The sequence below is a fragment of the Macadamia integrifolia genome, chromosome 3 (genome assembly GCF_013358625.1).
Source record: "Macadamia integrifolia cultivar HAES 741 chromosome 3, SCU_Mint_v3, whole genome shotgun sequence".
Classification (NCBI taxonomy): Eukaryota; Viridiplantae; Streptophyta; class Magnoliopsida; order Proteales; family Proteaceae; genus Macadamia; species Macadamia integrifolia.
The window spans coordinates 15,640,364-15,662,871 of record NC_056559.1 but is presented as its reverse complement, the minus strand read 5'-3'; the positions used below and the strand labels follow the sequence as shown (position 1 = coordinate 15,662,871).

Sequence of the window (22,508 nt, the reverse complement as noted above, 5' to 3'; positions counted from 1 at the left end):
AATGCATGAGGTTCGTGCCGCTTTTGGGTTAGGGGATGTTATAATGTAGGCAAGCTAAATCCTTTCTTCATGAGAAAACTGTTTTTCAACTTAAGCCCATGATTCATCAGATTGCAATAGAGCAATTTTACCATTGCACCAAAGACATTAATGCAAATGTCAAAGAAAATTAGTAAAGCTCCCATTCTCATCCTGAAAAATCATTTTTTTTCCCTGAAGGCAAGGTTTTGACCGCTTGTATACTTGTTATCAAGCCCAAATTCCTGATTCAATAGGGGCCAATAGTAAGTGTTAAGCAGTTCTTGAATCATTTGTTAGGGGTTCAACAGGATCATTGGGGATGGTATCTCACCATCTCATGGCAAAAGGCCTGTGTCGGAGCCTAGAGGGGTAAGAAGGTGAGTCGTGGAATCTGAGCCGAATTAAGTTAGTGAGTTGAAGACTCGGGATGAAGGTGGGGGATTCTTTATAATCCCACATCGATAACAAACGAGAAGGTTGAGACGCGCATGCTTTATAAAATGGTGAGGTCGTAACCCTAATATCTCATGATCCTTCAGGCAGAAACGGGGATGTGATGAGTGGTCATTGCTCGCAATAGCATTGCGAGAGGGGTGTTCGCCCCAAGCCTGGTTACGACACAGGGGCACCCTCATTATTACCATTCTGATCTCTATTTACTATACACATCCACTCCCACAAGTGGAGAGGAAATTGGCTTGCAGCGGCTCGATCCTTTTCAATGTGGTTTTTGATTTCTTCCCATATCTTTTTGTTTTCCGCAATGATATCTTCTATTTCATAACAATTACCTTTTTGATTTGCACTCATCGATCGTTTTCAATATGACTTGTGGCTTCTTTCCGCACATTTCTTCAGGTTTCATCACCGTTTGAGAAAGAAGATGAGAGTGATATCTATGGAACATGTTTTTCTTAAAAATTTTTCGTTGTATCCTATAGGTTTATTCAAGTAACAACTTGCAGAGCTTCCACCAATAAAAAAAAAACTTGCAGAGAAATAGGTGAATCAGACTGAACGATTGATGCGGATTGGTGGGTATCGGATTACATTTCAAGCAAAAGGCAACTAATCTGTCAAGATTGGGCGGCGGCCGGATTTTCCCAATCGAACTCTGAGTCGTCGAAGTATGGTTCCAAATGATGTGGCTAGTTCAATTACAATATTAAGCCAATGATTGTTTAGGCTCAGGCCAAACATTAGCTACTTCATTCTTGCTTAAGCCCAAGCCCAAGCCCAAGTGCAGCCTGTCTCAAACACGTGATAGGAATGGACCCAAAAAAGCGTGGCACAAGTGGGGGTGGGGGAGACGGGTGACCATTGCTACGGCTAAAGATATGAATTTGAAATCAAAATCATATATCGAAATCAAATCAAGTCATTTACATAGAAATCATAAAACCATTTAGTAGATTTGGTTTTGGTTTCAAGTTTAAGAACAATTAGTTAACTGAGTTGGGTTGGTTTTAATGAACCAACCCGATAACCAGTATAACCATTAAATATTTGGTTGTTTTAACAAAATATAATGATTTAATTTAGGGAAGAATTAAGGACCATAGAGGCTGTTCAACAATTTATTTAATAATTTATTCCTATTATGTAGTTGTATAGTTAAATCATTGCTTGTTTAATGCCTCATTTAATTTGATATAAGATTGAAATATTTATCAATAAAAACAAATTTTAGTAAGCATGCTAATAAATTAGCAAACCGATTGGTAATCGACCGTTTAGTAAATCGTACAATTTTGGTTTTAGCCAAATAAATGTAAATTGAACCAAATTGCATCGTATACACCGAAACCAAATCAATTAACACCCTTAGTTATGGCGCATATTGTCCATAATGTGCAGCCTGAGGAATATTTGTTGCAAAGGGGTAGGGTGATAATTTCCTATGCCATGTGTGGCTGTGGATTGAGATCACGTGACCAGGCAGTTTTCTTTAGCCGTATTTTTTCTTTCCTTAAAAGTTCTAGCCTAGGGCTGCAATGGTTTTGGGAAACCTAGGCCCAACCCAGGTTCCGTAACGCTCAGCTTAGGTCCAGCCTGGTTGGGTTTAACCCAAATTGAAAATGTCATTTCCCAAAAAAAAAAGGTAAAATTTTGAAAATATCATCATCTCATTCTATCACTCTTTTTACTTATCAACGTACTATCATTCCTTCTGATTTGTACCGAGAAAAAAAACCCCTCTGATTCATCGGATTGAAATAGAAAACTAATTCCCGACCAGGGATCATATATAGGGCTGGGCAGGGTGTACCGATCTAAAACCAAGGCTCCAAACCAAGACTGGCTGGACCCTAGCTCGGGTCTAGAAATCCAACCCTAACCAACCATGGGGTTGAATAGCACAACCCAGACCTTACTAGTACAGGGCGGGCTTTGGGTAGACAGGCTAAACATTTGCACCCTTCAGTATTACTTTATTCAACTCTATTGTGGGATAGGGGTAGGGGTAGGGGTGAGGGTGTTAATTGGTTTGGTTTCGGTGTATACGATATGGCTTGGTTCACATTTATTTGGCTGAAACTAAAACTGAACGGTTTACTAAAAGGTTGCACTTTTTGAAACCGAAATTGTTTAGTAAATGGCTTATGTTTCATAGTTTTTAAACGGTGCCAGTTTCATTGTTTTAAATAGTTTTCATCGCAATTTAATCCACACGGTTTCTAAACAGTTAGCAATCGGTTTGCTAGTTTATCCGTATGCTTATTAAAATTTACTTTTATTGATGAACACTTCAATCTTGTATCAAATTAAATGAGACATTGAACAAGTAAGGATTTAACTACATAACTACGTAATATGAGTAAATCATTGAATAGATTGTTGGACAACCTCTATGGTCATTTTTTCTTCCCTAAATTATACCCATTCTGTTTTGTTAAAACAACTAAACTAAGAAAAAGAAAGTATTACATGGAGAAAGTGAAATACAAACAAAACTGCTAATGAACACTTAATGAGCATGAGGCAATAAAAACACATCAGTTATATATCAATTCTGCCCCGACTTAATGCCCTTAATGGGTTGGTTTTAATAGTGTAAATTGTTCGGTTTTCATAGTGTCAGTTCGATTTGAAATCGATGGCTTAAACGGTTAAAAGTGAACCAACCCGTTTAACAAATAGGACTTAAACTTGAAACCAGAACCGAACCATTTCCTAAAATGGTTTTGCGGTTTCGGTGTAAATGGCTTGATTTGATTTTAATAAACGATTTTGGTTTCAAATTCACATCCTTAGGTAGGGGTAGGGTTAAGGGGTAAGAAGTAAAAGGGGGAGGGGGGAAGGGAAGGTGTGAACTAAGAGACTTGAACCCAATGCCTCTTCGTAGGATTGTCTTTAGCACTAGGCACTATACGATTTTTGCATGGAGCTGAATGTGGTCCGTACAAGGACAACTTGTGCTCAATTCAGATTCAACTTTAAACCGAATTGGGTTGCATTTTGCTATGTTTGGTCTTAAAGGTTCAAAATAAATTAGTTTATCAACCTAACCTAGCCTTTTGAGTTGCACACTTGCACCCTTATCAACCACAAAATGCATGTGTAACACATAGTAACATGTTACGGATAAATTTAAATTCAGATTCCTAGGAGGCTAGGATATCATCTGGCTGAACACAAACCGTTGGAATGTGAAGTTTAAAAGGAAAATTTTTTGGCGGACCACGGTGTTCACCATGGATTTTTGATGGTCCAACTAGCTGTGATACATAAAAAGGTTTGGGTCCACAATATATCAACTTTCAAACTTAAATTCAATCATATATCTTAGTGCACATATGTTTCTGCATCTTCACTGAGTATGAGATTTTTCGTGATTTACTTTGCCATTAAGCCAACTTTGAACATATTGGGAAAGCTTATTTATGAGGCCTCTCCTCCTCCACATTAACTGTTTACTCTCAGACCCGTAGTATGAGATATCATATTGGTGTATACTGCAAGTTGTCGAAAGTTGAAATTGAAACCCGTTTTTAAAATAAAGTGTAATCTATATAAATCGAACACCTAAACTTAAACCATACTAATCCAAAGGCTAAAATCTAAGATGTTAGTTCACTTCTCTTTTACATTTCTACAATTCTATTTGTTTTGGAAGACTTATGCGTTTCAATAATTATTGATATTTGATATTTCAAGTATTTAATGATATCCATAAAAGATTTTGTAAGAAGGGGAAGAGTTTCCTATGGGAGAGTATGGTTCCAGTGTATGTGCAAGGGCCAATTGAGAAAGCATGAATAAATATCCATAGAAGAGTCATTTTTCTTTTCATAGGAGGTGGGTTAGTCATTTTGCAACCCATGTGTCTCGGCAGGGGCAATACTCCCCCACATAAAACATTTTCCCATATAATAATTTTTTTGGTAAAAATCCCATAAAATAGTTACATCTTGATATGTGAATAAGGCGGAAAGAAATCAAATATAATATTATGCAACTGTATCTTCTTGGATTTAGATCCTCTTGAGTCCATGGTTGTTGGAGAGGAGCTAGTGAGGATTTTATGTGTGTGTCTCTCTCTCCCCCCCTCCAAAACCCTCGGGCCTAAGAGGATTCAAATCATAGATCCAGATCCTCCCCGAAAGGTTGGGCACCCAATGGCCTCCTAACCATCGAGTGCCTCATTGGACGCCCTAGTAGTAGGAGAGGATCTTTTTCCCCAAATCAGGGAGTTATAATTTCCTTCCCAACTTTATTTCTTTAATTAGGTTATTCCACTTTAACAAATTTGAAACCCATTAAATTCCGAATTCTCACCAACTAGAACCACATCAATAGATTCAATTTTAATTTAAAATTACAAAAACTAATTGGCTTCGACTTATACATATCATGTTCTTCCCCCACCCAAAAAACAAAAAAAAAAGCACATCATATTCTTAATCATATCGAAAATCAGTATCACACCCATTTTTTTTTTCTTACAAGAAGTAGTCCGATTGACACCCTAAGCATGAAGGGCAGTAACATGGTATTCGACTATGGCATCACCGGAGGTTGCGTTGAGCCAGTACGTCTTGGCTATAGCAGTCCCTCGAGCCTGCCGGAAAACACCGGTTCCCCCGACGATCGGCAACTCCCGTTCCGGATGCAAAGCTGGGTTCCGCCCTAGAATGCTAAGGGTACTACCATTATAGACCCCATCAGTGAAACCAAAGTTCAAGGCCATTATGAGACTAAGTTCCTGCTGACCGGCTGAGCCATACAAACCTTGGGCTCGACCCACCTCCTTGGATGTCGGTTCTGGTCCTTCTGTTAATGGGTCATCAGCCATCATCACAACGCCGAAGAGGGTTGGCGATTTCTGGGTATCCTCTGCTTGCGCCACTCTCACCGCGCTGGGTGTTTTTCCACTAACGGTGTCGTGGAAGTAGAAGTGCAGCTCCGTCGACTGCTCTTCTAATTTCTTCACTTTTACGCTCTTGTGCCAGTTCTTGGCTTGGCAACCACCCAATTCCATGATCTCGATCAGGAAGAAAAGCAACAACACAGCATGAATAAATCTCCCCATCTCTCTTTCTCTTTCTCTGGTGAAATTTTTCGAACACAAAGGAGCTGAGGATGCTTTTATAGGCGCAGGGTACCCAAGAAAGAAAAAAAAAGAAAAAGAAAAAAGGAAACTAATTAAAGTTAGAATTGTTTCTATTTGTGCTGTGAGCCCATCATGATCGAATCAGATCATCTCCTATATTTACTTCTTTGGAAAAAAGTGAATCTTGCGAGATCGTTGGGATATTGAATAATATATTATATTTGAGTTTAATGCTAAAACATATCATATAGGATACCGAATTCTCCTATCTGATAGGTTATGTTTGGAAAGTTAAAAAAGAATACTTATAGTTATTATTGCTCCCGTTATACTTTGCACTCCCAGAAGATCTCCCCTGTTTTTTTGATACATGACGTAACCGTGAGGTTGCCCTATTGTGATTTAATGGTTAAGAGTTCAAGTGAGAAAACAGCCCCTATGCGATAACAGGAGGGTTGTTTTTAATGGTTGAGTTTTAGGAAGAAAACAGCCTCACCCACGGTGTAACAGTAATGTTGTTCCATTGCGATTTAATGGTTGCGGAGAAAACAGCCTCACCCATGGTGTAACAGTAATGTTGCTCCATTTCGATTTAATGGTTGCTGATTTAATTAAGAAAACGGCCTCTCCGCGATGTTGGGGTAAACCTGTGTTACTGCGTACATTATGGCTCTTGCCAGACACAACTATGGCAGGAGTCTTGTACATTAAGTACTCCTTTTTTCCTTTTTTATCCTCATCCCACACGAAGGATGCATGCATACTTCTCTTGCCATGTATGAAAGAATATCTCATCTTTATATATTATTTTGTCAAAAGAAGAAATTCTACAATTCCTTTTTTTCTTGAATTTTGATGAATAATGGTCATAATTCTTTAGATCGAGTTTTCCTACATCTAAGGTGAAGGGTGGTGAATCTCTTCATCCAATATTTTTAGTAGTTAGATGGGATTTTTGGAACAGTGGAAAGGACATTTATTTATTTATTTATTTATTTCAGTTCTGGGGTGAAGAGAAACTTTCTCCTGATTCCCCTCCCCCCTTCCAATTGTACAAAGTCCAAAGCATCCAAAAAAATCAAGCTCAAAGAATATTACATTGGTCCTTAATTTGGAGGGTGTGATCATACTAAGAATGAAGGTGGCTTCCTGATCTTAGTAGCTTGCTCAAAGGCGTAAGCAATCTCAATCAACCTTGGCTCATAACCTTGCAATCCATTAAAACAGATGCCAAATGGTGCTCCATTTGGTGCATACCCTGCTGGAACACTAATTCCTGGGAAGCCCCCAATTGCTAGCATAGGAGTCACAGTATCGTTCGCAGTAATCAATGCATCCAAATTGTAATCTGTCATTAGCTTCACAAACCCATTCTCTGTCAAGCTTAGCATTCTTGCTAGTGCAGCCTGATATACAGGATTGCTAGTACCTGTGGTGTACTCAGCTGCTAGAAATAGGGATTGGCCATATTGTGGAATCATTTCCTGCACACACACACCCACCGAGTTAACCCATCACAGATAGAAGATCATCCATCGGTTACTTTATCACCTAATCATGTCTAGGGGTGTCAATTGGTTGGGCCTAACCGTTCACCCCTACTTTAGGATCTAGTATCATGTAATCAGTCCTCACTCCTCATAGGCTAGTCATGGCTTCATTTGTAAATGGACAATTGAGTATGGTTTTTAATTAGGCTAAATGGACTTTAAATGAGCTACTGAGCTACTTATTTCTAAACGGGATTTAAAATGACTGCCGAAAGACTAATAGGTTAAACGGACTTTAAATGAGCTATTGAACTACTTATTTCTAGATGCTTTAAAATGACTACTGAAAGACTTCTCTTTAAAAGGCTCTTAAGGGGTCAGGCTGAGTCGGATTCATAGCCGCTGCGTTCTATTCGGATTGGACCATTATTCAGTCCAGGCTTGAAGTTAGCACATTTAATAGATGGTTTGGGCTAGTATTGGATTTTTCCAATCGAGCTAGCCGATGCATACCTAGAATTCACACCCTTACCTCATAATAGAAGATTATGATCAATTTTCACACACACACACACACACACACAAAAAGGAAAAGGAAAGAAAAGAAAAGAAAAAGAAAAAAAAAAGAAAAAGATAATGGTCAATCTATTATTTATGAATAATAAGCAATTAATCAATCAATGAAAACCTGAAGTAGATAAAAAGTTAATTAATCAGACCAACTTACCAAGGTAGAGTAGTTGAGGTTGAAAGCTATTGCATCTGCTAGAGTTCTGATGGGAGAAGCAACCAACTCTGACAAGTAAGTATTCAAGGTGATCTTGAACTCGGTTGACATTGCAATTGCTTCGCCACTTAGACTGGAATTCAGTATCATACTAATGTTTGCTATTTCCAAATTGTCCACTAATGTTGCACCATTTTGGCTTTTTTGGGTTTTCCCAGAAGAAAATACATGATACCAAGTAAGGATAATTAAAACAGAAGAATTAAAAAATTGAACCTTACTATATGAGTACTTAAATCTTTAATATTTATTGCTTGGGAAATTAAAGATAATTGATAAAATATGATTTTTGTTACCTTAGGGTTTGGAAATGTTTCTGGAAAGCTTGGGCCATGTAGGAGCCATTGGGGAAGTTGAAGAATGGATTTCTGACTATTCCCAATCTCTTCCCTTTAAGCCCACTTGCATTCAAGAATTGCACGTACCCACCGGGAGGAATGAATTCTGATGCAGCTGCAGTTGCAGTGTCATAAGGGTCATAGCCTGCAATTGCATCTAGTACATATGCTGCATCTGAAACTGTGCGGCAAATTGGCCTATGTATATCCGCCAAGCAAAAACACAAATTTAGAAATTCTTATTTAGATTACCACTTCCATTACCCATGCCTCCCTCATCCCCTCATAGACCGCTTACCTGGAACCGGCAGTTTGTCTATCCCTTTCCCTTAGTAGTTAAAATAAACACCAGAGAAAATGAAGAAAATAAATAGATTCGCATAAGATAACACAATGATTTAACGAGGTTCACACACCGATGTGATATGCTATATCTTTGGGTGAAAGAAAAAAATGGTTCATTATGTTGGAAGGAAAAATTACAATGGAAATCTCTCGAGAACTTCCAAAGTTGTGGTAAAAAACTCTCGTATAAATACCCTAAAACGAAAAACCCCAAATTCACAATGCTTATATAATAAGAGATAGAAAATAGCTCCATTATAAATTAGAAATCTATTCATAAATGTCTTCTGGTTGGCCATGAACAGGTACCTTGGGTAATACCAAGTAAATCTACCATTGTTAAATCAGGGAAACCTTTCTTTTCACAACGAGTGTAAGAAGGGTATGGGAGTTGCCCTTACCGGAGCAAGCAATCTCATATGTTGCGGAACTAATAGCTTCTGAAATATGGTTTCATCAGTAGGAACTATCTTGCCATGAAACTCCAAATGAAGCTTTGGTTCAGGGTCTGGAATGGTTCTATAAATGTATGATGAGAGGGACCCTGGTGCAGATGCCTTGACCACGAGGTACGCTGATGCCAGCAAAACTACGCAAAGAATTTCAAGAATACCATATGGAAGAAGAAGAAGTTTCATACATATTAGAAATTACAAATACTTACCCAACTGTGTCCTGCCTGGCACTGATGGGAACGACCCCAGCTCGGCTAGTGAGTCCGAGAGTGGGTTTGATACCAACCACTGAGTTAGCATAAGATGGGCCGATGATTGAACCGTCGGTCTCTGTCCCAAGTGCCACTGCCACCATGTTTGATGCCACTGATACTGCTGATCCAGTGCTTGACCCACGCGGGTCCGCCGACATCACATATGGATTCTGCACACAAACACAAAGTAATCCATATCATCCTTATTCAATTAAGAATCTCAATTTCTTCATACCTAAGACCATGGTTGGCTTATAATTCACACTCACCAACTCACAAGTCACGACTCACCAGTGCCTGGCCACCTCGTCCACTCCAACCCGACGGAGCTCCACCTCGGTAATGAGCCCACTCGCTAAGTGCTGCCTTTCCCATTATGATAGCACCGGCGGCTCTAAGCTTCGCCGCCACACCGGAATCACTAGGGACGACGGAACCAAGCAGTGCAAAGGAGCCGGCGGTGGTGTTAAGCTTGTCCTTGGTGCCCATGTTGTCCTTTAGCAGTATTGGGATGCCATGCAATCTAGTCCCGGAGTTTGGAGTCCCAGCCTTTCGTTCCTCATCGGCCAGCTGAGCCAGGAGGAGCACATCTGGGTTCACCTCAATTATGCCTCGAATCTTTCCGTTGAGCGAAAGGATCTGGGAGAGATAGTATTCCACAAGTGTTGTAGAGTTGAGAATGTTCTGCTTGAAGGCTGCCTGCAGCTCTGCCACTGTTGCTTCTTCGATAGAGAAATTGGTGGCTGAGACATTGATGCCAGAAGAACAACAGATAATCAGAAGTAATAACGTGCAGGGGAGAAAAGGGTGGTGAGGCTGAGTTGCCATGGTAGAGGGAGGTATAGAAATGAAGCTGGGTTAGGGACTGTCTCGGTAGAGTTTGCTTGAATACTCGAATATATACTCTCCGCTCTGCATCTCTGTTTAGTGGGTTTTGTTTTTGTGAGCCCACTGTGGCATGGAACTTCTCACATCAGTTCAAATATATGCACCAAAAAACGCATGGTTGAATTTCAAAGGGATTTTTTTTTTGGTGGTGGAAAAAGTTAGAAGTTCATTAACATTCATGCCACTTAGTCCATGATATCATTTTATTTTTGAGCAAGAAAATGCTATCAGTTTGCGCGAGCAATGCATTGACGCACAGACCAATGGAAGGTGGCACAGAAATATCTTCAACCGTTTAGTGCATGGGGTGGGGATAGCGTAGTCTTTTCATGCCCACTTGTATTGTATAAACATGTGTAAGCGTGTATCTTTCCTTTTCCCTTATCTTCAATTTAAAGTTAGTTTTTTTAAAATTTTTTTTTAGTAATGAAATGCTTTTAGTTTGACTTCACACGAAAAAATCCATTTTCATTCATTCACCAAAATATCAGCAGAATAGGTTTGATTCTTAATAAAAATCATGGTGTGAAATTATATCATCAAAAGGAAATAAGAATTAATAGCTCAAGATGACAAGAGGTTAGATCACCTTTAAAAAAAAAAAAAAACTATAAATATAGTTGATCTTTTGACTTTATTTTGAGTGGTAAGATTTAGTTGACCTTAGAGGTTTTAGAAAAATGCATATTTTTCAGGTAAATGAGAAAAGGCTTTTGCTGACCTTAGAAAATTGACTCTAGAGCCACCTAATAGACCAATATATATATATATATATGGGAAAAAGATTGCTACAGTATCTTTGTATAGATTCTTTTATACCCTTCTTTTTTTTTTAGTAAACGTCAATTCATTCAGATAGAAGACATTTACACAAGGTTTTAGTGCATAGGACAAGAAACAAAGGAGTGGAATATGGCAAACCCATTGTACATGTCATTAATGGGACCTTCCAAGATAGGGGATGGGCAAAACCAATAACTCTAGACATACAGTTGTAAACACAACTTTCAGTAACTCTTTCACGATAGAGAGAAATAGAGTCATAATGGGTTTAAGAGCAACACGTGCCAAACACGAAGTATCATAGTATGCATGTGCCCAACATATGCCAGACATAGACTGTCATAGTATGCATACGGCCCAATGAAAGACCGACTGCCTCTTCCGATGGATCTAATGCCATTGGCAACCGAGCATCCATCGGTGATGGCTAGACCAAGTTCAGATCGAAAAGTGCAAACATCAAACATTTCTCCTACTAGGAAAGTCGTCATCGAAAATCCTTGGGCAACCGCTTCTAATACTTGTAGAAGGTCACTGCTTGCCACAAAATCACTCACAACACCTCTCATCACCGATGGATTCAACTACAAAGGAGATGGTGAAAAAGATGGTGGTGGCTGAAATGGAAAAAATGATGGCAGAGATGGGGAAGTTGCTGATGGAAGCGGTGATTGCAGGGGTGGGGGTGGTGGTGGTGGTGATGGAGATGGAGATGGAGATGGAGATGGAGATGGTGTTGGGTGGGAATGGTGAAGAAGGTAACTGGGACATCAATGGAGGAGGCAGAGGAGATGGAGGAGGGTATGTCAGGGAGTATGTTGGGCAACAATAAGAAGGATCAAGGCCGAACCATTGTTCGTATGATACAGCTCACGGATAGGCAGACGATTTGCAACGTCTTCTTCATCGTCGATAGCAACGGTGTCGTCGGATGAAGATAAAAAAATGCAACCACGGTGGCTGCGAAAAGAACTGGGTCTGTTGAAGTCGGCCACTGCGCTTCCTGCTTCATGCTGAAAATCATGGCAGATCTACAGAAGATCTACAGAAGATCTGTAGATCTGCAGATTCGAACACCGGAAATGAAGTTGGGCAGAAGATAACCCTCGCCTGATGTTCAGACTTTCCTCCATTATAGACAGAAGGGTTGTTTTCATCTCCGTCTCCTTCTCCATCTTCATCTTCTTCACTGTCGTCACCGTCGCTAGCTAGAATTCCAAGGGGCATGATGAAACCCTCAACAGGAGGAGAAGAAAAGGGTTGGGGGGAAACACACACAAACAGCGGAGATAAGGCACACACAAAAGCGGAAATAGAACACGCACAAACGGCGGATAAAATATGTACAGAGTGAATTTTTCACTCCCCTGAGGCAGAGAAGGTGAACCTCATTGCAGAGCGTTTATACCCTTCTCACATAATGAACACTGGATTCCCATTAGCTATATAAAATCATCGGAAAAACTTTATAAAATAGTAGAGATAAATAATATTTTACTTGAAATATATGTGAGTGGTCGATCTGTACAATCTCTTCTCTTGTGATGTTGTTTCCGTACAAATCAGTTATAATAAACTTGGAAAAATTAACCAGTGCAGACAGACCTAGAAAAGGCCTTTGTTTTTGAATGTTTTCCCCTTATCAAAACAGTTGTTATCACATCTAACAATAGGGTGGAAGGGTGTATTTTATTTAGATTGTTTGGAGGATTTTGATATGTGTATATGTGATTTTGTAAGCAATATCACATAGATAGGGATAGGAAGATTTTTATATATCATTATTGGTTTCTAATTAGTAATATTTTTCTTTTAGTGAAAATTGCTAATAGTGACATAAAGCAATTAAAAGATGTAAGAGTATTTTGTTTAAAGATATAAGGAATATTGGCCATAAACTATTGTACCAATTTGATTCTCAAAAATTATGATTCATTAACCAAAGTAATAGGAAGCTCATTGTTATCTCCAAAATGGTGAAGTGAGAAGTTATAACTTTCTTTTGGATGCTTCTTGTAAAAAATTATTTAAGGTAGGGATAAAAATAATTTTTTAAATAATTTGAAAATGATAATCATTACGTCATTATTAAAAGCTGTCATATTTTTCAAATACACATGTGAAATGACATGATTTACTCTCATTGAAAAAGGTGTTTTATACTAAAAGGGGAAAAAAAGTAAACTTATAATTTCTATTTCACCATATTGTTTACAATAAGATTTTTTCCAAAGTAATAACATGACTCCTTTCAATTTCTTTTGTTTGCTTTATTTTTCATTTAGTTGACAAACTAATTCATCTTGAAGTGTCACCTTAATTCAAAATACTAAGGGGATTTAGAATGGAATGAATTGTTTTACCTCTTAACTATACTATGCCATCTAGAACAAGCTCCCCAAGAATACTGCTGCTGCCCATGAATAACCTTTGATGCTTCCCAGAGTAATTAAGAAGAATAGGTAGCCAGAAAGGAGTCCGATGTGGCCATATGGGTGCATCTCGTTATAACCAAAATGATGAAGTGAAATGTTTTAAATTTCTTTTATTGCCCTTTATCTTATTCCCAAAAGTTCTTTTAAATTGGAGTTTTCAAAATAATTTGAAAGTGACTTGCCATTATATCATTCTAAAAAATTATCATATGAAATAGCATAATTTTTTTCAAATATACATGTGAAATAACTTGTACATTTTTCAAATATAAATGCGAAATATTTATTAAGTTGTATTTTTCTTCTTCTCTGAATGTTGATTAATTCTGTTAATTTCGTTTAGTAATTATATTTTTCTTCTAAATCTGGCATGCAACTTGCATAAAATATGGCTGGCATGTAGCATTCTTAAGTGCTATTATTTTTAAGCCTGTTCGTGGAGTAGGAGCTCCCAGCTGTCTCCCTCTTATATCATGCATTTTCTTCTTAACTTTAATTGTGTTTGAAGTTCAGAAGAGCAATATTGAGAACTTCATTATTAACTTGGCCTTTTGAGTGATTCACAACAATTGGCATACATTGTCTTAGCTTGATGGGAAATGTCAAATTCTACTGCTCTTTTTAAGATATTTAGATGGATTTTCAAATTAAATATATGCAATGAATTACAAGTATCTAATAATGTTCCTAATGGGGAAGCATCTCTTAGCATGGTTATGCCTGTCAGTTGTAGCAAATGGCTCAAGTCCAAGGGAGACCCCTCCCCAAAAAAAAGAAAAAAACCTCATGTTCATTATTTTGATTTATATTATTTGTCTTTTTTTTCCAGTTTTATCTTTCCATCCTAAATATGCATTAAAAAAAAAAAAATGATAGGCCTTTGGAACAGACACTTATGCAGAGCTTTGCAAACTGCTATGTCAATAGCACAAAAAATAATAGCCATGGCCCTTGGTATATTTTTTAGAAATTGTTTCTAACAAAATTTCATTCCCATGAGTTAATACACCTTATTCCATATATAAGAGGTTAGAGAATTTCCTTTAGGCTATGTTTGATTACAAGGGAAAATGAAAAATTTTAAATTAAAAAAGAAACTTTTTGTAAATTATTACTCATGTGATAGTATAAACTAATTTTTTATTATATTTAGTAATGATACATTTTACATGTAATATTTATTTTACATTTTATAGAAAAGGAAGTAAAGTAGAATTTAATTATCAAACATGGAACGATGAGGAGTTATTGATATAACCACATGTGTTAATGATTACAAAACTTTCTTTTTTAGGTTAGAAAATTTTCCTTTCCCTTCCCTTTAATTTCCTTACAATTAAACGGAGCCTTGGTAGATCCATAAACATTTTGGAATGTCAACGGAAACTCTTGATGGATTTTCCTTTGCACGAGTAAATTAAGGTCAAGGTCACTTACAAACTTTTAGTATGGCTTTAGCACTCTTGCTAAGTTGGGATTACTACATGGCCTATAATGTGTTTCTAAATAGTGATTAAGAAATTTGGTTTCAAAATTTACAAAGTAGAAAGTTATGTTTGCAGTAAAGTAATCGAAAATTCAGTAGTGGTGATCACTCTTTATTTTGATGACTGTTGGGTCATCACAAGAGAGTGTTGTTGAAACCAAGTCATTCCTGAAGAAAACTTTTGATATAAGGGATTTGGGACCAATGGATGTAGTCTTAGGAGTAAAAATTACTATCAAGTCAATTTCATTACATTGAGAAAGAAGATACCAAGGGGATTTGACTCTATTGAGAGCAAGCCAAGTAGCATTGCTTTCATTCTGTAAATGGGAAACAATAGAAAATGCAAGACTGGAGTCCCAAACGAACTTCTTGGCAATCTACTCCGCTTCAGTGGAAACAGAAGTAATGCTATGTCTCGAGGGAGAACAAAGTAGAAGAATCTCCTCTCAAATAGACTTTATGAATGAATAGAAAAGAAAGAGAACTGTCTGCCTTAATTTCTTCTTTTGTGTTTCTTCCTTTATTCATTTTTTTAGAGAAAGAGGAAAAAAATAATGGTTTCACATTAAATGTCTAATAAAATAGGAATATATTTTTGTATGGGAACAATATATACATTTTTTATATGGGAACAACCTTTTATTAATTAGGATGTGCTTATATGGGATGTATCTTTTTATTTGACGGAAAATGTGATCGACACAAATTTGATTTTTATAATTATTATTTATTTATTTATTTATTTATTTTTCCTTTGCCTCCTTGATATATTTCTTGATAAGTCAAAAATATTTGATGCTTATTTCAAGTATGACTTGAGTATTCTCAATGAGTCAATGGAGATATATTATCTATGACAGGTTATTCCATTCATTACTGGCACGCTTTGTTTTTTTTTATAAAATATATAAAAAAAAGAACATTATAATATAGTTTTATTTTTTATTGTTTATTTGAGATGATAAGAAAGCATGCTTAAGCATGGTTGAGTGACGGAATAAAGAATATTCCAACCATATGGTTAGGGTGGAGTCCTCATTAAACACCAAGTGTATTGGTCAAGGTATCATCACATTTTTTTTTTTGCAAAAACTCCTTAAAATATAAAATAAAGTTATTTTTCAACTTTTTGTATTGCTTATGTTGTTGATCCTCAACCACGATATGTTACCCTTTTGTAATGAAATTCTTTCCTCTCCCAAAATGGTTAACTAATCAACAATATGATGATATTACCATTTTTGTGTTTAAAATAAAAAATCCTTGAAATTTAAGACCAAAATAGTTTTGGAGCCTCCACCCCGTCCACCCCCACCCCCCCCAAAAAAAAAAAAAAAAAAATCTATATGTAAGAGTTGCGCCATTATGTAGGATTTTTTTTTTTAGGAGTATAATTGCATAGCTCTTTTTATTAATATAATCTTTTGCTGATCTTTAACAAAAAAAGGGGATCCCTAGGTTGTTTGCTCCAACCGTAATGATCGATTAGATACAAGCATATATAAATGGTAGTTTATATCCGGGGGTTAACATTATACTCATAACCCTGCAACCCAATATCCATTACAAGTTGAATCTATCCATCATTATTCTAAAAAGAAATATCAACCATTTAGAAGGTCTCAAACGAGGAATGATGGAGGCTTCCTAATCTTTGTAGCTTGCTCAAAGCCATAAGAAATCTCAATCAACCTTGGTTCATAACCTTGCAACCCACTAAAACAGATGCCAAATGGTGCCCCATTTGGTGCATACCCTGCCGGAACAGTAATTCCTGGGAACCCCCCAATTGCTAGCATAGGAGTGACACCGGAGTTGGGAGTAATCAATGCATCCAAATTATATTGTGTCATTAGCTTCACAAACCCATTTTCTGTCAAGCTCAGCATATTTGCCAGTGCTGCCTGATATAAAGGATCGCTAGTACCAGTGGTGTTCTCAGCTGCTAAAAAGAGGGATTGGCCATATTGTGGAATCATTTCCTGCATGTCACCCATCAAAGTATATCGATTAATTGCTTGAAGTATAATACTTTACTATTTGCCGTTAAATAGTACATGGGCTAGTTCATGTGATAGAGGATCCCATATGAGTCTCGGTGGTCAAATTTAGTTCAAAATAAGCAAGCAAAGTTGTTCAAACTCTGATTCTAAGTTTTAGTAAAATTATGTACCAAAATGCCATGAGATGGAGAGGAATATAAAATAAAAAAATAACATATTTTATAATTTTAGTTACTTTTCTACTCATTGTAAGCTGAAATTGTCCCAATGAAATGCTTGTCTGGTCCTATCTCTCGAGTTTGGCTTAGGTCTCCATGTGGGAAAGGATGGTGACACATCCCTACCCTCCATCCTAGCACTGACACACCATTGACTAGAGTGTCAACGTTGGGATGGAGGGTGGGATTGTGTCCCCACCATCCCCACATGTGGATTGACCTAATCAATATTCTTCTATCACATGGATTAACTTATGCATTTCCTTATGTCAAATAGTGAAGCATTTTTTTTTGTTTTTTTGCTAACGACGGGTATCCAGGCCTTCGGCCTGACTAGTCCCACGAGCCGATACTGACCCCACAACAGCATGAATATCTGGGTTGAATGAGAACTATTCAACTTTCACTGAAAGTAGTGAGGAGCACTAAACACCCCTGTGCGAGTGACCCAAGATGTGCCTAGTGGGAGTCGAACTTAAGATGTCCAAGTTTACGACTCGTACCAAGTTCGTTGTTCACCAACTTAGGATTTTACTTCACTAGGAAAAGTGATTGAAAAAAAACCCTAAAATCTTATTCAGACTATATCAGAACCTGAAATAAATAAAAAATGAGACTTACCAAGGTAGAGTAGTTCATGTTGAAGGCTATTGCATCTGCTAGTGTTCTGATCGGAGAAGCAACCAACCCTGACAAGTAAGTATTCAAGGCGATCTTGAACTCCGTCAACAATGCATATGATTCTCCACTTTGGCTTGAATTCAGTATCGCACTAATGTTGGCTATTTGCAGATTGTCCACCAAAATTGCACCATTATTGCTTTTATTTTGGTTTTGGAAGTCAAGTAAGTTCATAAGGTAATGAAAAGTTAGGTTAACCAACCAAAATGAAAGAACAAAAATGATCAATCTTAACAAGGAAATTGAAACCTCTCTAGTGAAATGTTTGCTAAGTACCGTAGGGTTTGGAAGTGCATCTCGAAAGCTTGGGTCATGTAATAGGAAGCATTGGTGAAGTTGAAGAATGGATTTCTCACTATTCCTAGTCTCTTTCCTTCAAGTCCGCTTACATTCAAGAATTGTACATAGCCACCGGGAGGAATGTACTTTGATGCTGCTAAAGTGTAGTTGTCGTAAGGGTCATAGCCAGCAATTGCTTCCAGTACATATGCTGCATCCGACACTGTGCGGCAGATTGGCCTATTTCACTCCACAATTATATAAAAATTCTTGTTAGATTACTTCCCTCATTGAAATATGAGTATTGATCCTCTTTCCATATAATAACTTTCTATTCATATGGGATCTCTCTATCTATGGGGTATTAGATCATAAGTCAACTATAGATTAATTGCGTCTGAACACCCTTAAAATGGTGGGATCCCATATAAAGAGGGTAACGTCAAATCCACCTATGCATGGATTTGGTGCAGAAATTACAAGTCCTCACCCTATTGTATCCTGCCTTGGACTAATGGGAACAACTCCAGCTCGACTAGTGAGTCCAAGAGTGGGTTTGATTCCAACAACTGAGTTAGAGTAGGCCGGGCAAAGGATTGAACCATCTGTCTCTGTTCCTAGTGATACTGCCACCATATTTGATGCCACTGATACTGCTGATCCGGTGCTTGACCCACATGGATTAGCCGACATTACATATGGATTCTGCGCTTATATCATCATACAACCAAATTAGAGAGAGAGAGAGAGAGAGAGAGAGAGAGAGATTATAACTCAGCTATGTTGTGACTCACCAGAACCTGTCCACCTCGGGCACTCCAACCATTGGGTCCATTAGCAGAACGGTAATGAGCCCACTCACTAAGTGCGGCCTTTCCCAGTATGATAGCGCCGTCGGCTCTAAGCTTCGCCGCCACACCGGCATCACGAGGGACGACGGAACCAAGCAGTGCAAAGGAGCCAGCGGTGGTGTTAAGCTTGTCCTTGGTGGATATATTGTCCTTGAGCAATACTGGTATGCCATGCAGCCCAGTCCCAGAGTTTGGAACCCCAGCCTTTCTTTCCTCATCGGCCAACTGAGCTAGTAAGAGCACATCTGGGTTCACTTCAATCATGCCCCGAATCTTTCCATTGAGAGCAACGATCTGAGAAAGATAGTATATCACAAGTGTTGTAGAGTTGAGAATGTTCTGCCTGAAGGCTGCCTGAAGCTCTGGCACTGTTGCTTCCCCAATAGAGAAACTGGCGGCCGAGACATTGATGCCAAAAGAACAACAGGTAATCACAAGTAACAACCCGAAAAGGAGAATAGGGTTGTGAGGGTGAGAAGCCATATGGATTGTGGAAAGAAGATTGGCAATCTAGTTTGGGTATATATATAAATATATATATATATATACTCTCCTTCACTTCACTCTTGGAAAAAATCATTTCAATTTCTTCACCAAAATATGGATAGTGGACCTGTTTGTGAGTAATAATCATGCTGGAATTATATCTAATTAAAAAGATAGGCTTTAGAGGAAACATTCTAAGGTCAAACATAAGAAAGAATCTATAAATTAGTTGACTTTGTGAGGATTGAAAAGGTCATGAGCCAATCTAAAAGAGAATTAAACTCTGAGGCCACATCGTGGGCCAATAAAAGGAGAACGTATGGGGAAGAGTTCTTTGTCGGGGAGTAGTGGAGCCTCTTCAGCAGCACATTAGTCAATGAGAATGCACGTAGGAGCATTAATAGGGTAGGCATTCATAGGGGGTGGGTCATTCATTTAAGCACCTCATGTGTCTGGTCTCAACTCCCACACTCTTTCATAGAAAACATTTTCCCATAATGTATTTTGAGTTGAGATCCCATGAACGCACACTTTATATGCCAACATTGCTAGCTCAGTCAGGCCTGAGTTCGACCATTTAAAGTCAAAACCAGTCCCGCTCAATTAATAAACTTGTCGGGCTCAAGCCTAGTCCGTTTATATCGATCGTTCCCAGTGCAAGGGTGCAACCCGACAGACACCCTACCGGCACTAACGGATTACTAACCTGACACGTTTAAAGCCTGAATACAACCCTTTCACTTACCTTCACACATAAAAAGTCTGATTAGAGCTCAATCGGACTGATACTTAATCGACCGTTTATAAATAGGACCATGCCTAGCATATGATGCCCAATTACTTAAACAAGTTTATATGTGGGTAAGCTCAATTAAGCCCGACTAAAACATGTTCGAACTAACCGATTGACGCCCCTATATTTTGGTATGTGCTTATCTACCTACTACCATAGACATGGACGGACAGATTTTTGTTTTGTATATTATTAAAGATGAAAGTAATATTAATCATAGACTATAACACTGACTTGATTTTCAAAATATTATTAGATTTAAGAGATTTTTCTATATAAAATACGGTAAGGGTATCAAAATTGCATCAATAAAATGGTTAAAGGACTCAAGTAAAACAACAAACTAATATGGCATGAAATTAATTAATATTCAAGTGTCACTTCATAAGCCCAAAACAATGTGAGGGAATTAATTAAAATGGAAAAACTTCATTTCTCCTCTTCACTATACTATTCTGTATAAAAGTTGGTTACGGAACAACCTCCCTGACAGTACTCCTTTATTTGATTTTGTTTCATTTTTGTCTATTTTTGCTTAATTTTAATCTTTCCAAATTTGGCATGCAAATTGCACTAACGAAAGAATAATTGGCATGGAGCATGAGAAATTTCATATGTGCAAATATTGTTAAGCATGTACATAGAGTAGAAGCCACCAGTTTTCTGTATCTTGTATCTAGCAGATATTCTAGTAAATAATCTATAATTGCATTTAATAGTTTTGAGTAATAGAATTGAAAATTTTCATTTTTAAATTGGTCTTGAGTGACTCATGACAATCGACATACATTGTCTGAGCTCAGAGGGGTGATTCATGTTGGGGAGTATCTCAATGACACCTCTATAGGTGTATTTAGAGCTTGACACATTATTTTAATTATTCCTCATCTTATTTCCAAAAGTTCTCTAAGATACAAGTAGAAAAGGGTTGTAAGAAATAATTTGGAACTGACATCAATACCACGATGTGCCATTTCAAAAGGTGTCATTGTTATACATATTTTTCAAATACACATGTGAGATGACAATACTACTTTCATTAATTTTTTTTTTTTTAATCATACTAGAAAGGCATGAAAAAAAAGGTTACAAGTTATTTGATACCTTGAGGGGCATTAGTACGAAAATTCCTTCACGTAATAGACACAGGTTTGTCAAAGGATAACCTCTACGTTTAGCCTCACGGATGAACTCATCTTTCTTTTGACTAAAAGAAGAAAAGCAAAAGCTGGATGGAGGGCCAATTGTCATTTATTATATTCTCTCTAGGATCTTTGATGAAATTCTAAAGTAAACGCAATGAATCACAAGTATCTGATTTTCTTAATTTTTATCTTTAATTATACTTTTCCAATCTGTGTGTAAGTTTATGGAGATACACAATAACAAACAATACACACAAAAATTATAGCACATATAAATCAAGTCAAACCAATCACAAAAGCACACACCAATTTTTAAGGTGAAAAGCAAATTGATGCGGTAAAAATTGATCAGCCAATCTTCTTTGCAGCTCCTGATGCTCTAATAGATCTGCACAGAAGAGGAGACAGGGGAGGGCCAGACTAACCCAATGCCTAAGTCAGATTTTTCCACAATAGTTACTTAATAGAGCTTTTAGTGAAAAAGTGTTGGATTCCCTTTGATAGAGGGTTACCTTGATATTTATAGGCTGCTGATGGAGAGAGAAGGAGAGACGTTTGTGAAGAGTCCTGCTAGGCGTAGAGTCCTTGAGGGGAATGGCTCTATGATTCTGGGAATATTTCAATTTTCAGGGCATGTTCTGGGAATATTCCTCTTTCATCTTGAAAGTACAAGTTGTGAGAAGGGTGGACACTTCTAGTGACGTCCAGTGGCTTGAGTCTTGCCCCTATAATCAGGGGTCACGTCCCTTAAATGTAGGAGGGGACGTGCGCACGCTTCTGGGTGCTTTACTTTTGCATGTCGAACTGAGGTGATGGGTCGGCTATGAGCTAACCCAAGGTGGTAGGTAGGCCTAAGGAGAGACCGAGGTAGAGGTTGGCCATGAGCCAAATTGAGGTGGCATGTCATCCATCTGTCCAGGTTTGCATACACGCTTCAGTCGTGCTGAGGATGCCGACATATTCGGCCTCATCACCAGCCCCCCGCTCTAGTAGTTCGAATCGGTCTGCTAGAGCATTTAATTCAATCTTAACTTTCGTATGGTGTGTGTTGTCCATTCAGTGTGAAATGAGCTGCTTCTTCTACGTGGCGCTCTGCCATTATTTCACCTTGGGCAGGCGAAGAGACCACTTTAGGTGGCCATTGATTTCGGCCAAATTCAGCCGTTCGTTCATCGCCTATATCTCCTATAAATAGGGTACTTTTCTTCACAGA

The 22,508-nt window shown here is 37.9% G+C and overlaps 3 protein-coding genes and 1 non-coding gene across 4 annotated transcripts; 1 reads left to right on the top strand and 3 right to left on the bottom strand.

Annotated features, from left to right (window-relative positions):
* The first annotated feature begins 569 nt into the window (after nucleotides 1–569).
* Nucleotides 570–674, top strand: LOC122074979. Its single transcript, XR_006139122.1, has one exon. It is a non-coding gene; the product is annotated as a small nucleolar RNA Z279/snoR105/snoR108 (small nucleolar RNA).
* Nucleotides 675–4,793: 4,119 nt separating this feature from the next.
* Nucleotides 4,794–5,606, bottom strand: LOC122074863 (dirigent protein 23-like). The gene has a single exon (XM_042639839.1). It carries the CDS (start codon nucleotides 5,552–5,554, stop codon nucleotides 4,991–4,993), a length of 564 nt encoding a protein of 187 aa, XP_042495773.1. The 5' UTR covers nucleotides 5,555–5,606; the 3' UTR covers nucleotides 4,794–4,990.
* A 1,093-nt stretch (nucleotides 5,607–6,699) lies between these two features.
* LOC122074187 (probable amidase At4g34880) lies at nucleotides 6,700–10,072 on the bottom strand. The gene is made up of 5 exons (XM_042639045.1): nucleotides 9,536–10,072; nucleotides 9,200–9,414; nucleotides 8,149–8,388; nucleotides 7,793–7,991; nucleotides 6,700–7,059 (listed from the first exon to the last, which is right to left on the bottom strand). Exons 1-5 carry the CDS (start codon nucleotides 10,070–10,072, stop codon nucleotides 6,700–6,702), a joined length of 1,551 nt encoding a protein of 516 aa, XP_042494979.1.
* A 6,233-nt stretch (nucleotides 10,073–16,305) lies between these two features.
* Nucleotides 16,306–19,351, bottom strand: LOC122072749 (probable amidase At4g34880). Its single transcript, XM_042637149.1, has 5 exons — nucleotides 18,815–19,351; nucleotides 18,511–18,725; nucleotides 18,018–18,260; nucleotides 17,682–17,880; nucleotides 16,306–16,821 (listed from the first exon to the last, which is right to left on the bottom strand). Exons 1-5 carry the CDS (start codon nucleotides 19,133–19,135, stop codon nucleotides 16,462–16,464), a joined length of 1,338 nt encoding a protein of 445 aa, XP_042493083.1. The 5' UTR covers nucleotides 19,136–19,351; the 3' UTR covers nucleotides 16,306–16,461.
* Nucleotides 19,352–22,508: the final 3,157 nt, after the last annotated feature.